Source organism: Cydia fagiglandana, chromosome 27, assembly GCF_963556715.1.
Source record: "Cydia fagiglandana chromosome 27, ilCydFagi1.1, whole genome shotgun sequence".
NCBI lineage: Eukaryota > Metazoa > Arthropoda > Insecta > Lepidoptera > Tortricidae > Cydia > Cydia fagiglandana.
In genome coordinates this window covers 2548459-2564015 of record NC_085958.1, presented here as the reverse complement: position 1 = coordinate 2564015, position 15557 = coordinate 2548459, and the positions used below count along the sequence as shown (strand labels likewise).

At 39.5% G+C, this 15557-nt stretch overlaps 1 protein-coding gene across 2 annotated transcripts; it reads right to left on the bottom strand.

Moving 5' to 3' along the window:
- Positions 1–541: 541 nt before the first annotated feature.
- On the bottom strand, positions 542–14461 carry LOC134678049 (CUE domain-containing protein 2). Of its 2 annotated transcripts, none has more exons than XM_063536493.1 (7): positions 14076–14461; positions 10104–10232; positions 7090–7174; positions 5720–5852; positions 4710–4873; positions 3961–4090; positions 542–981 (listed from the first exon to the last, which is right to left on the bottom strand). In XM_063536493.1, exons 1-7 carry the CDS (start codon positions 14239–14241, stop codon positions 919–921), a joined length of 870 nt encoding a protein of 289 aa, XP_063392563.1. In that variant the 5' UTR covers positions 14242–14461; the 3' UTR covers positions 542–918. The 2 variants fall into 2 exon arrangements, with proteins under 2 accessions (XP_063392563.1, XP_063392562.1); XM_063536492.1 differs by lacking the exon at positions 10104–10232 and adding an exon at positions 9952–10080 and having other exon boundaries at positions 543–981.
- Positions 14462–15557: the final 1096 nt, after the last annotated feature.

The following is a 15557-nucleotide window of genomic DNA, read 5'->3' as shown; positions in this document are numbered from 1 at the left end:
AACAATATAAGGCTCTAAACAAAACTATCATAAGCTTACTCTTTATTAAAACATTATTTCACTTCCCAAATATTATCAGTTTATTAAGTATATTAATAAAATTACAGTCAATTGTCAAATGTCGATGTTTTTGTAAAATTTACATGGGCGGCCAAATAAAATTTTAAATGTATCCATTTATTGAATAAAGAATACAGGATGGTCCCATATAAATTTCGTTTGTACAGTCGCCATCAGATATATCGGAGCGAACAAGGTGTTCACAATATCTGAACAAGCACTCTAACTCCTTGACAATAGAGGCGTGCTTAGATATTTGTGAGCACCTTGGCCGCTCCGATATATCTGATGGCGACTGTACAACATGTAAAAAATTTTAAGCAGTAAGTAGTTTATTTAATGAAGATTGCCTTCATCTTGACGTTTTTCCATATACGAGTATCATACTGCAGAAACGTAGCGTCCGCTCAGACATCTAATCCCAAGTGTCAATGCCATCTAATCATAAGACCCAAGCGGATAACTGTCAATTTTGATGCAAAATCAGCATCATAAGCTCTTTTAATGGCGATACGAGATCTTATTCAATTTCTCGCATATTTAATTACAACAAAATGACAATAATTGACTTCATTGATCCACATTTCGACGTCAACCCGCACACACAAACTATACACTAAAACCATATAAAAATCTTAATCGACCGCGCGTCAGACCCCGTCGCGATTCGCAACTCGCACTAATAAAAGACCTATTTGAAATAATACTGCCAAGAGAGAGCGTAATAGTAAACTTAAGCACTAAAATCATCAAAACCAAAATCAGTACGGGGAGGGAATGAACGCTACACATGAGGGGAGAGCTAGGGCCGCAGGGGCCGGGGGCAGGGCGGGCCCGGTACTGATGTGGTTGTAATGGTTAAGGGCAATGCTGTTTTTTGGGCTTTTTCAAGTTTTCCTCGTCGACTCCAGACCTTGGTACCTGGAAAATTTCGCATTATAAGGGTGAATCTTTTTCTTGTCACTAGTTGCCATGGTTACGGTCTCCTATTACTAAGACTTTGCTGTCCGTCCGTCCGTCCGTCCGTCCGTCCGTCCGTCCGTCCGTCCGTCCGTCCGTCCGTCTGTCACCAGGCTGTATCTCACGAACCGTGATAGCTAGACAGTTGAAATTTTCACAGATGATGTATTTCTGTTGCCGCTATAACAACAAATACTAAAAACAGAATAAAATAAAGTTTTAAATGGGGCTCCCATACAACAAACGTGATTTTTGACCAAAGTTAAGCAACGTCGGGAGTGGCCAGTACTTGGATGGGTGACCGTTTTATTTTTGCTTTTTTTTGTTTTTTTTTTTTGCATTATGGTACGGAACCCTTCGTGTGCGAGTCCGACTCGCACTTGCCCGGTTTTTTTAGTAGTAGTAAACACTTTATTGCACAAAACAAGTACATAACACAGAGAGAATACAATAAATGTGTACAAAGGCGAACTTATCCCGTTAAGGGATCTCTTCCAGCTAACTTTTAAGTAACTGAGAGATACATATGAAATTGTAGTTTTTTCGTATTTAAATGAACCAAACTTAAATTTTTTGGTAGTTATAAGGCCTTTCCATAATGGGACATCTACCAAGCACGTTTGTAGAACATGGTACAGCAGCTCTTCTAACAAATTATGCTACTATTGTCTCCTGGCTGATGGGACAGAATAACAACAAGAAATAGTTGATCGACCCATAATGTATTGCACATTTTTTGCATTTTCGGCGGTTATAACACTGGCAAAGTATCCGGTTGTGGCGAGTTAGAAGACCTTAGGACTACCAAACATTAGTGAACTATGCTACCGTTATTCGCTATATATAATCTAACGAGCAGGCCTCGGAATTTAGGGTGTTTCTATATAGCTAAATTAAATTATCGATAACTTTCCCTAATACTAGTGATCGCCCCTAGCTTCGTTAATAATCGCCAGGTAAAAAAAAATGATGATGACTTAATGTTTCAAAACACACTTAAAAATGAAAAAGGGAATTTATTTATTGTTTTGTTTCATGTTAATACTTTCAATAAAATTATATAGTGCGTCAAGCAAATCTTGTCAGTAGCAATGTAAAGCAAACTAAAGAAGGGCAACACTCAAAGAGTAGTATTGCGCTAAGAAAAGCAGCAATGTACAATGTACATCGAACCAAAACTTTTTTTTCACCACACCAGCTCGAACAAGGGTACTTTGTCTTATCTCAAGGGTACTATCTTAAAACTTAAATACGCGATTAAGTCCCGTTGTGCAGTTTGATAATGTTTAATAATCGTGAAAGTTTAAATAAGGGTACTTTGCTTCTTAAAAACAGTGAGCAAAATGCGATTTTGCTCACTGAGTCATTTTGTCTCACTCAGTGAGCAAAATCGCATTTTGCTCACTGTGTGAGACAAAATGAGTGAGCAAAATCGCATTTTGCTCACTGAGTGAGACAAAATGTCATTCAAGTGACCTTTATAGTCAAATGTCATTTCAACATGCGGGGTCTAATACAAGTTCGATATACTTGGGTTCTATTATCTCTGTCCCTCTAGGTATGTTCTCACTGCTTAGGGTGAAAAATTTTGTGTACGACACGAGATCAAAGTTATTTACATCTCGTGCGCTTTTGAATCCCTTACTACGCTCAAGATTCTAAATTAGATTCACTCGCTACGCTCGTGAATCTATTATAGAATCTTTCGCTTGCACGGGACTCAAAATAAGCACTCGAAGAAATATCAAACTTTGATCTCTTGTTGTACAAATAACTATTTCCGCTGAGCGTGCCTTGTCACGTACGTCAATTCAAATTGTCACTCGCGGATTCTCTATTGAAAATGTTTGAAATTGTTATTAATACGTATGGACGGACAATTTAAAAGCGGTGTGTGATGTTGATAAAAATGATTAACTAATTTGAAGATCTCAAAATAAAATTGTAAGTGGACTATGCCGTTAAACAAGAATGTATGAATAAAATCATTGCTTCAGCAGGTAGATGTCATACTGGATTTTCATATTTTATTAGATTTCTCAGTTGGCACTGTAGGCATTGTAGGCACCTTAGCTTTAATTAAGCACAGTCTTATTTTAATATATTGGTATTTAATGGTGACACAGCAGAAATATCTCTTGAAATAGAATCGATTCAGAATGTAAACATTGTAAACCATTTGTAAACAAACAAGATGATGGCTGTCATTCGCGATCCACATTCCACAGATAAAACACAGATGACACGCGATTTTCGAATTATTCGAACACAGTGTTGCTAACCCGCGATTTTTCAAATTTGCCGCCGTTTGCTACTGACAAGATTTGCTTGACCCAGTATATGTTTACAAACAAAACTTGGAGCGATCACTAGTTTTAGGGGAAAAGTATCGATAGTTAAATTTGTCGATATAGGGACTCCCTACTTGTCAATAAATGGTCCATCAAGCGGACCATCTCGGACTAACTTCACCTACTGTATGTGATGTATGTAACCATGTCACACTCACCTCAGTGTACCGCTCGCCCTTGAGCGACACTATCTTGTTGTCCCGGTAGGGGACTATCTTGGACTCACTTCACCTACTGTATGTGATGTATGTAACCATGTCACACTCACCTCAGTGTACCGCTCGCCCTTGAGCGACACTATCTTGTTGTCGCGGTAGCGGACCATCTTGGACTAACTTCACCTACTGTATGTGATGTATGTAACCATGTCACACTCACCTCAGTGTACCGCTCGCCCTTGAGCGACACTATCTTGTTGTCCCGGTAGGGGACTATCTTGGACTCACTTCACCTACTGTATGTGATGTATGTAACCATGTCACACTCACCTCAGTGTACCGCTCGCCCTTGAGCGACACTATCTTGTCGTCCATCTTGGACTAACTACTGTTTGTGATATATGTAACTATTGTAACCATGTCACACTCACCTCAGTGTACCGCTCGCCCTTGAGCGACACTATCTTGTTGTCGCGGTAGCGGACCATCTTTTTCGGCTCCATCTTGGGCGCGAGTGGCTTGTGCTCCTTAGTATCAGAGTTCTTGTCCACGTAAGAGTAACTAAAACAACAATAAATAAATAAATATTACAGGGACATTATTACACAAATTGACCAAGTCCCACGGTAAGCTCAAGAAGGCTTGTGTTGTGGGTAGTCAGACAACGATATATGTAATATATAAATACTTAAATACATAGAAAACATCCATGACTCAACAATAGTCATGTTAACTCTCGAAATAATAAGTAAAATTTATTATGGTTAGTTTATTCCCTGATCCCTATAAGACAGGTTTGATAATAGTCTGTATCTTTGGGTATTTAAAAAAGAGTAAACAAAATCTACCCTCATATGGCTTCTTAAGCCAGTTGAGTGTAGATGAAAACATTACAGGATCAAATAATGTAGGTTAAAGTCAGGTCTTTCAGTGACAGATCCAGGCGCTTTTGTATTTAGTTGGTTAAACAAAAAAAGTTGGTTGGTTATATCTTTATTTATATACCTAAAGATACATACTACGTTTTAAACACTCTCGAAATAATAAGTAAAATTTAATGATGCCTGTGGGCTCGCGGCGGTGCAGCAGCGTCGCCACTGCTCGCTCCACGTCACCGCAAGCGATGGAGACGCAGTGCTTCATCTGTAGTAGTGAGATTTAATGTTTCTGTAGTACTGACCGAGCGATGATACGGTTCTTGAGCTCCGAGTCGTCGCAGAGCGGGGTCTTGCTGGCCTGATGCAGGGCGGCGGCCGACAGCGCCTGGCCTTGCTCGCGGCGGTGCAGCAGTGTCGCCGCTGCTCGCTCCACGTCACCGCAAGCGATAGAGACGCAGTGCTTTATCTGTAGTAGTGAGATGTAATCAATGTTTGTACTGAATTCGGCTTTAGTCTGTAGATTTATAAATGGACCCGAGCCGCTAATCCTTTGTCTATTTTTAAGTAAAACCGCACGTGCCTCTGTAAAAAAAAGGGTCGTGTAATTATCTACGGTTACTGAGTGCTGGCGAGAAGAACCAGTCTAAAATGTGTCATCGAGATGCGTGACGAAGGCGCGTTATCGGAGAGCGCACCTACACTGGTTTTTTGAGCGTTGGACTAGCCCGCGCTCAGGTGTCCTTGGCCTCTAGCAGGCTTCGTTAACTCTCGGCATCCTCAAAGCTCGCCATCCTCAAAGTTACTATATTCCACACCATGGGGTCCTGAGTCCTAATACTATTACCACTGCCCTGAGTAGCGTCTTCGATGCAAGCGCTTACGATGTTATATGAAAGATCCTGAATATCCCTTGTGACCCATAGATGATATAAGCAGTGATAGGCACGGACGGTGCCACACCGCGGGTTTCCATGTACAAATCATATTGAAAAACTCGTATTTTAAAGAACACTCAATAGAATTCCTTTTTCGAACAAGATCGCGGCATTTGAGTCATGTCCATTCATGTCCATAGAGTCAGACCAAGAATAGTCTGCAGCGGATTTGATAGCCCACGTAGTGAAAGTGTTATTTTAAACGTCAAACTTCTATGAAATTATGACGTATAAATAACACTTGCACTGCGTGGGCTATCAAATCCGCTGCAGACTTTTTTTAGTCCGATTCTATTAAGATTTTTGTTCGGTAAACCCAGGTGTGGCACCATCCGTGCCGATCACTGGATATAATATATTTATATTGTCAATCTTACCTCCATGGCGCAGGTATTCGGGAACATCTCATGCAGGACCGCGCATTGGGCAGCGAGCATGGGCAGATCCTCGGCCTCCAGGAGGCTTCGCTGACGCTCGGCCTCCTCGGAGCTCTCAGAGCTTGAATGAGAGCTGGAACAGAGATTCTAGTTTCTAGTTTTTATACAATATTTTTTGTTTGACGATCCTTTTGTGAAATTCTTAGTATTAAATTTGATCTGTATAAGAATCCAATGTTATTATGGAATAATATTAATATCAATAAATTGCTCTGATAATTTAGATTAAGATAATGTACCTAAGTAATAACTATTCGTAAGTGCTTGTTCCTAGGCCTCCTATATGAATAAAGTATATTTTGATTTTGACTTTTCCAAACAAGAGTAAAGATGAGGTTTTTTTTTAATACACAATACAATTTTTAAAATTAAGTTAGTAGGGTAATTCGCCAGTAACTGGCCACTTTTAAAACTGGTCGCCCTAAACTAAAAATGAATTCTATTCACCTATACACAGAATTCATTTCTTCAATAACTGGCCAGCGTTCAATAACTGGCCACCCTATACTAAAATGAATTCTATTTATGGGTGAATAGAATTAATTTTTGAAAGTTTCAAAGGTTTCTTTGAGTATTCTTAAATTCATGCTTCAGAACTACTGCGTTTTGCCAAAAAATGGGACACCAATCGTTTTGAATATATTTTCTTGTTTTTAAATGAGTTGGGAGGATAAAGGAGAAGGGTTAAAGATAATTAGGCATTTAACCGAATTTCAATTTTTAAGCGCCACTAGCACCATCCCAATAACGGAGTTTAATCGGTTAAACCGTTCACCCAGTGTCAAATTGTACTGGTAACCATGGTAACTCCAGATTTAACTGGTTAACCCTGGGTTAGTAAATGGTGCAAGGGGCCCTAAGTCGATTTAAACAATATATAGACTGTCAAGCAAATCTTGTCAGTGGAAAAAGGCGCGAAATTCAAATTTTCTATGGGACGATAACCCTTCGCGCCTACATTTTTTAAATTTGCCGCCTTTTTCTACTGACAAGATTTGCTTGACCAAGTATAAGGGTCCATATTGGGTTGCATAATAATTGATTGTCCAAATGTAATGTTACGCATAAAACTCATTTCGCATAATTGTTATTGTGCTGGAAATATTAACATTTCTGAAAAATTATAGCACAAACCTAACCTAACCTACCCTATACAACATATTTTAGAAAATACTTTCTGTTTCAGCTGGAGAAAAAATATGCGAAAAGAGTTTTATGCGCAACATTACATTAGGACAATCAATTATTATGCGACGAGATAGGATCCCCAAGTATAATTATGTAACTACTGTAATTATTGATCATCTCACCGGCTGGGCTTGGTGGCCGTGGGCAGCATCTCACTCAGGGTGTGAAGAGTCATCGTCAGCTTGTCGCTGCTGCTCGACGACTCCTCTGTAACAAGAAATTACAAATTAATTGTTAACAAGCAGAAACGGCTGCAATCAATCCTATTAAGCTTTGAATAAATTTAAAAGTGGAAAAGCTACTGCCTTGGATGAGACTTGAACTCACGGCCTCTGGATCGAACCTCGGGTTATTTGAGCACAAGCCCTTACTACAAGTTAACTAAGTCAAGTAACAAAGACAATGAAGTTTTCGCTGTCTATGAAGGACATAAAACTAGCCTTAGACTAGATTTTACGCCTTCAAGGCAGTTAGGAACAAGTTGTTCAAACCTTGACTCAAGGACTTCAAGCAAATCTAGGCTGCTTAACTTAACATTGTAAGGACATATTCCTAGCGGCCTGTTTACATATTGTGCACTATAGTCTATCTTTAGGTATTTAAATAAAAGTAAACAAACAATTTGTACATTTTGGGGTAGTATGTAAGGCTTGTTCACGTAATAAAGTAGCCACCTAGAACTAAGTCTTCACAGGAATATAGAAACTTTTTGCAATGCTGGTACGTGACATTCCAAAAAATATATAATAAAGTTTAAAAAAAGTATAAAATAGATGTCATTGAGTAAATAGAATCAAAATGCCGAGAATAAATGAAAATATTCGTAAATTAATTATTGTCGCCTATTGCAGCGAAAAGGGTGTCTCGATACGACAATTAGCAAAACGATATAAAATATCTAAGGATGGTGTGCGAAAAGTGATCAATAAATTTGGGCAATTTCATATTCTACATGATCTACCAGGTCGCGGTCGAAAAAAAGGCTGCGTGAAGCCTAAATTGGATGCCGCAATAGCTTCCTCGTTCCGCCATAATCCATCGGCCTCTGTTCGAGATATCGCCAAAAGGGTAAAGACATCGGTTGGAAATGTACAAAACGCTAAGAAGAGAAATAATCTTGTGACCAGAAAGAAACAAAAAATCCCAAAAAAAACCCCTGCTCAGATCGAAAGAGCAAAATGTCGTGCCAAAATTTTGAGCAAGTTTTGTCAATCAAAATCGCGACCGATGCATTTTAATGGATGACGAAACATATGTAAAAAAAGACATGAGAACTTTACCGGGGCCTCAATTTTATACGTGTGTGGCTGGCCAGGATGTATCGGAAGAGCATAAGTCCATCGCTTTTGAAAAATTCGCCCCCAAAATCCTGGTATGGCAAGCTATTTGCTCATGCGGGCTGAAGAGTTCGAGCTTTTTTACTACTGGCACAATCAACGGAGATGTCTACCGACAGGAGTGTATTATGAAGCGAATTTTGCCCTTATATAGGAAACATGAACGGCCCCCTATATTTTGGCCTGATTTAGCTTCAGCTCATTACGCTCAAACAACCTTAAATTTGCTCGATAATCAGAATGTTATTTATGTGGCGAAAAACATGAACCCGCCAAATTGCCCAGAACTTCGCCCGATAGAAAGGTATTGGGCGAACATCAAGCGATACCTGCTCAAGAAAGGTGCAGTAGCGGACAGTGATGCTGACTTCAAAAGAATATGGAGCGCAGCCGCTCATCAGTTCACTAACACGTCAATAACTACACTAATGGCAGGCGTTCGAAAGAAAGTAAAAAAATTCGCCAGTTCTTAAGGATTCCGCAAAAAAATGCATTGTATTTAATTTTTTAAATGTTTTCTTATATAATTACCTGTTTTTGTTACCTGTAGCGTTTGAAGTAAACGATTAATTTACATTTGCATATGGCTACTTTATTACGTGAACAAGCCTTATGTATGTATTTACTTTATTGTACATAGAAATATAAACACGAGAAACACAGTTACAGAGTCAATTAAATACAACAAAGGCGAACTTATCCCTGAATGGGATCTCTTCCAGTTAACCTAACACATATAGTTAGTTATAACATAGGTAGTTATAACATTTATTGGTTAACCAACCAAATACAAAACCGCCTGGATCAGTCACTGAACGGACTGACTTTAACCACAGAATAAATAATAGTACTACCGTACAGAAAGGAAGCTTCCTACAAAACCGAAGTTTGACAGCGGTTCAGGGTCGAATCATGCTATCCCTTTCTAATACATGGCACTATCCCTTTCGGCCAATTAGGGTTGTCAAAATTCAAGTGATTATCTTATCTGTGGTCGTGCACGCAAAAGGAAGTCAAGTGGTGCCAACCCTAATAATTGCTCGGAGCAATGCTGAGCCGAGCGGAGCCGAGTTTGGCCGAAGTCAGGAGCTTCGCACCCCTGCTTTAACCTACATTATTTGATCGTGTAATGTTTTCATCTACCCTCAACTGGCTTAGGAGCCATTTGAGGGTAGATTTTGTTTACTTTTATTTAAATACCTAAAGATACAGAGTATAAGCAATAGACGCTATATGGACACTGAATGTCGTTGGTGCACCAATTTCAATTAGAAATAATCTAATCCTATTCTTACTGGAAGCTTATTGGACGAAGTTTAATATAATCTGGATATCAGTATAGTAATACGATCTGATTGAATCTGGACATCAGTATAGTATAGAAGATGTATGAAGATGCGGTAGGGGAGGCCTTTATATTTGAGAAGGAGGCTGGCTCAACTGGAATCGGCTGGAAAGAGCTGAAAGTAGCCGCTCAACATCGTGACAAAAGGAGGATTCTTCTGCGAGCCCTATGTCCAGGGAATGTGGGATAACAGGAATGCATCATCATCATAGATATTTGTAGGTTTTTTTTTCTCAGTTAAATCTGCAGCTGTTCTAGCCATGTTTGTGAGTGGCTAAAATGATGTAGGTAAAGTAACTAACCGTGGCTAGACGGAGGGTCGCTCTCCTCGCTCGTGAGCAGGGCCTCCAGGTCCACGACCCAGGAGCACACGCGCTCCACGTCAATGTTGGCGAACTGCGGCACATACGCCGCCATCATCTCTATGAACCCTGGGTTGGGGGTTGTTACTAACCGTGGCTAGACGGAGGGTCGCTCTCCTCGCTCGTGAGCAGGGCCTCCAGGTCAACGACCCAGGAGCACACACGCTCCACGTCAATGTTGGCGAACTGCGGCACATACGCCGCCATCATCTCTATGAACCCTAGAAGGCAGATAAGAAATAGGCTTGAGAATTGATTAAGTATATAACCATAGAATAAAATTTCGCTAAATACGGTAAATACTTTTTTTAGTTCCGTCGGTAAGAATTTAGCGGAGGTGACGCTCAATAGAATGGGAGTAAGTGAGACGTACTTGGCCAAAATGCACCAGGGTGAATGTTCTCCGGTTTCGTCATTCTTCCTCCGACCTACAGACACTCACGAGGTAGCCTCTTTTATTGGTCAATTAAAGGTTGGTAGTTCCCCGGGATTAGACGGTATCACACCAGATTTATTAAAAATGACTGTGACTAGCGTTACCGAGCCGATCACTTATTTGTGTAATCTGAGCATAACTTCCGCTACTTTCCCAAATCTTCTTAAACTAGCTTCAGTAACACCAATTTACAAGGCGGGTAGTAGAGAACAAGTCACTAACTATAGGCCAATTTCCTTGCTTAGTATAATTGGTAAACTCATTGAGAAAATTATCAATTCGCAGTTGTTGTCGTTTCTTGAGCGCAATAACAGCCTGTCGCCTAATCAATTTGGCTTCAGACAAAAGAGATCCACCGAACAAGCGATTGACCTACTTGTTGGTAAAATAGTAGATTCCTTAGATAAAGGCGAAAAGTGCGTAGGCTTATTTTTAGATCTTGCCAAGGCCTTCGATACAGTTTCTATTCCGATCCTTTTGGCCAAACTCGAGAGCCTTGGCATCAGGGGACTCGCACTTAAGTGGTTTGAATCTTATTTACGAGATCGTAAACAATGTGTTCGGGTGGGAGACAATGCCAGCGACTTTGCTAACGTAGAATTTGGGGTTCCCCAGGGAAGTGTACTCGGCCCAACTCTGTTTTTGGCTTATATCAACGGCCTCTGTAACCTTAAACTAACAAATGCTATAACCATATCTTTTGCCGATGATACAGCTATTCTGGTACGCGGAAAAAGCTGGCCAGAAGTCCAGAGCGCCGCGGAGCTTAACTTAAAACTAGTTGTAGAGTGGCTCGATTCCAACTTGCTGACATTAAACGTACAGAAGACCAAATATGTTTGTTTCTCAATCGACTCCAGAGGCCAACCTCATGACGGATTTTGTATTACGGTTAGACATCAGAATGACGTGTTATCAGGGTCCTCTAATTTAACTAGTGCTAGCTTCTTAGAGCGTTCAAACACCATGCGTTACCTTGGTGTACTGCTCGATACTCACCTCACGTGGCGGCAGCACATCGAGTCACTCAAAAACCGTCTTCGTAAGCTTATGTATGTCTTTCGAACTTTAAGAAATATTGCATATCCCGAACTGTTGAGGACAGTTTACTTCGCTCTTTGTGAATCCGTGCTATGCTACTGCAATTCAGTGTGGGGAGGGGCGGCAAAGACGCACCTCATTACTCTAGAAAGAGCTCAACGGTCTCTTCTCAAAGTTATTTACCGGAAACCATCACGATACAGTACTAAAGAACTATACACGCTTGCCAATGTTCTCTCAGTTCGCCAATTATATCTCAGAAAAATCATGTACAATTATGGAAAACTGCATGACAAGATTTTTGAAGCAGACACAAGACGCCGTCAGCGCTGGAAAACCACAAAAACGCGTACAAAATTTGCCCAAAGATTTCACCCCTTCATTTCAGCTCTAGTAATGAAATCATTCTGCAAGCTACATCCTATAAAGAGACCTCCTAGTAAACGGTATTTAACTAATTGGCTTACCCAACTACATTACCACGACACTGAACTCCTCCTAAACGTCTTAAAATAAAATAATTAATTAAATATTTACAATACTTACATATATATACATTTTATAATAATAACATTGAAATAATACTTCCTTATCATAAATATTATAGTATGCATTTTTACACACTAACACACACGCACACCCACACACACACACACACACACACACACACACACACACACACACACACACACACACACAAACACACACACACACACAAATAAACAAACACTCGTACACACGCAGTTCACAAATAAAAACAATATACATGTTAAAAGAGGCATAGCTATCTGTAAGTTTCAGTGTAACTCTCTGTACAATTTGTACCTACCAATAGGTATATAGATTAAAGAAACTAGTATAAGTAACGAAACTGGGTCCTGTAACACAGGGTTTCCTAGATCAGGACTCAGGGACGTGATTTACTGTATGTGTAATTTTATACAATAAACTTTTTTCATTTTTTTCATTTTCAATAAGTAATAGTACGACCATACAGAAAGGACACTTCCTACAAAACTAAAGTTAACAGCGATTCAGGGTCAAATCATGATATCCCTAACTTATGACACTATGCCTTCCGACTATTTAGGGTTGTCAAAATTCAAGCCATTATCTTATCTGTGGTTGTGCATGCAAAGGGATGTCAAGTTATGTCAACCCTAATAATTACTCGGAGCAATGCTGAGCCGAACTGAGCCAAGTTTTCCCGAAGACAGGAGTGTGTCCCCACTGATATAACTAAAGCTTTCTACTGAGCCCATGCTAGTTTGCTAAGCCAACCAATAAAGAGGTGTGCCCCGCCAGGGGTGCGAAACTCCTGACTTCGGCCAAACCCGGCTCCGCTCGGCTCAGCAATGCTCCGAGCAATTTTTAGGGTTGGCACCACTTGACTTCCTTTTGCGTGCACGACCACAGATAAGGTAATCACTTGAATTTTGACAACCCTAAATAGCCGAAAGGGATAGTGCTATATGTTAGAAAGGGATAGCATGATTCGACCCTGAACCGCTGTCAAACTTCGGTTTTGTAGGAAGTTTCCTTTCTGTACGGTAGTACTATTATTTATTCTGTGGCCCCGCTGGTAGGAAATTCTTTCATTACATTCTTACTATACAGAGAGCCTTATACATTGCTTATATACTTTGAATATTCACATTAAAAAATATTCATTTATATGTCTTTCGCCATTAACATTTTCCTAAAAACTTATTTGTTTCTAATGAAAAAATTGCAGCTGCAATGGATACACATGCAGTCAAATGTCAAACTTTAATTCAATAAATAAATTCTCTCTTAATCTTTTGATTTGATGGAACTCATATACTGGAGCAATACTCACTAAGAAATACTTCTTCACCACACCAACCCGAAGCAAATATTAAATGTAAAATATAAAAAAAAACCCAATCAAATCCAAAATGAATGTTATTAAATATTTAACATCCAAAATCATCATTTAAAAGTCAATTCTACCCGCAAACATAAGAAGACAACTCAAAATTTGCATATGATTTACTTTGCATCACATGTGAATAAAATGCAACTATGCTATCAGTTTTGGAAGTGCAAAGTAAGCATTTCCGAGCTGGTGTGGTGAAAATACTTTTTTTTGTGACATTTACCCTGCTGCTCACAAAATTAACAACATAGGTGCAGCTGACTCCACCCTGTATTGATTGATTTTTTTTTAAATTGTTTTTACAGTTATTTTCTGATATTAGCCATTTGTAATCCAGCTGTAGATTAGAGAATACATTTTTTTAAAGGAATACAACTGAAATCAACTGATTTATACAACTTGTTTTCTTCAATTCATACCTATTGATTTTGTATAAAATTTTGTATATATTTTTTAGATCTCTATTTAAATAAAGCGTAAATACATTATATGTTACTACCTAAACTGCATTTAAGTAGTTTATAAAGTAATTTATAAAAATAATGTGTAGCAACTAGGAACTTTGACACGAAATGCAAATTAAGTATTTTATTCAGACGAAAATAGTTCGTTTTTCGTCATATTTTCCATCCCAAGACCTAGTTTACTTATTTATCTATTGATATATAACATTTTAAAATTATTTACCTTCAACATCGAAGCAGGGATCTTGTGAAGATTCCTCCACGAAAGAAATCACATAAGACAGTACTATATCGTCAATTACGTTCAAGTCCGCCGAGGGGACGTTCTTAGTTATAAATTGAAACAAACTCTCCTTAACAGCAGACTCCTGCGAGGCTGTAGTGCTCATTTTCACTTACAACAATATATTTTTCAAGAAAACTAGAGTTAGTAAATTCTATTCGCACCCAGGCCGCGTTACGCCCCGGTAAACAGGTAAAAGGGACGACGTTTTAGAGCAATGGGCGGCTCTTGAAAACCTTTTCTCTTATAACTAGCTGGCTTGTGCGTTAATATTAAATTACAAGGAAAAACTGGGCTATTCCGATGGAATTCCCGAATTCGGCGACGGAAAATCAATAAAACACAATGCAATGTTTTTTTTTCTTATGTCATAAATTTGTTTATGTTGCGCGGGCATAGACTCGCGAGTATACAGCCACGGGTGACATTATGACAGATCGTACAGATTTAAAGGCGCCGTACACTTACCAGCATTGTTGTATAATGCACTGTGCTTCGGCCTTCGAGCAACACGGAAGGGAGGCGGCATTCGCACTATTTCCCCTCTGCCGAGGTACAAGATTAGCGCGTCAATCTAATCTACCGCGGGTAATAAAACTAGTTGCACTTGGATTTTTCACTAGACCGAGTCCAGACGCGCGCGTGAACTCTGCTGCACAAAAATGCCTGTTTGCTCGGTTTTTTGCTATAAAAAGAGGTCGGGGACATCAAATTTACAAAAAGAAAGTGTTACATTCCACATGTAATTTTTTTTTTACATATCATACGTTTAATTACATTTAAATACAATTATTATATTTTAGTCTCAAGTATTTGTTGGATTTATCGATTTTGCTCGCTCAGTACAAATTGCGGATCGGTCGAGCGACAAATCCGACTTCTCATCTCTCAGAATACAATGACATACTTCAACGAAAATGTGTTAGTGTGCGTGTTGTGACACTAGTCACTCGTCCGTACACAAAAAGAGAACGAGGTTTGCAAGATTTGTCTTTGACGTGTGTCATTTTCTATGTATTTGTGTCGTCATTACAGAGGGCCTACCGCGAACCATGTTTGACGTGTTGCCTCCCTGTCACACTTACGTATGAATTTACAAGTGCCATAGAGAGGCAACACGTCGAACGTGGTTCGCGGTAGGGCCTCTGATTGGATTTTGTATGTAAGTGTGTGAGAAGTGCGACTGGGTGCACCTTCCCCCCGCGAAAAATGGCAGAAAGATTTGTACGGTGAGATATCGCTTGGGCCCCTCCCTTCCGACGTGTCGGAAGCCGGTGTTGCTCGAAGGCTTCGGCACTATCCCTGAACGCACCCGTTGTGTAGGGACTTTTTATGCCGGCTACATACGTAACGATAAATCGTTGCGATAAAACTGTGCAGATAAATCGAACCGTAGTTATGACAAATCGTTACGATAATCGA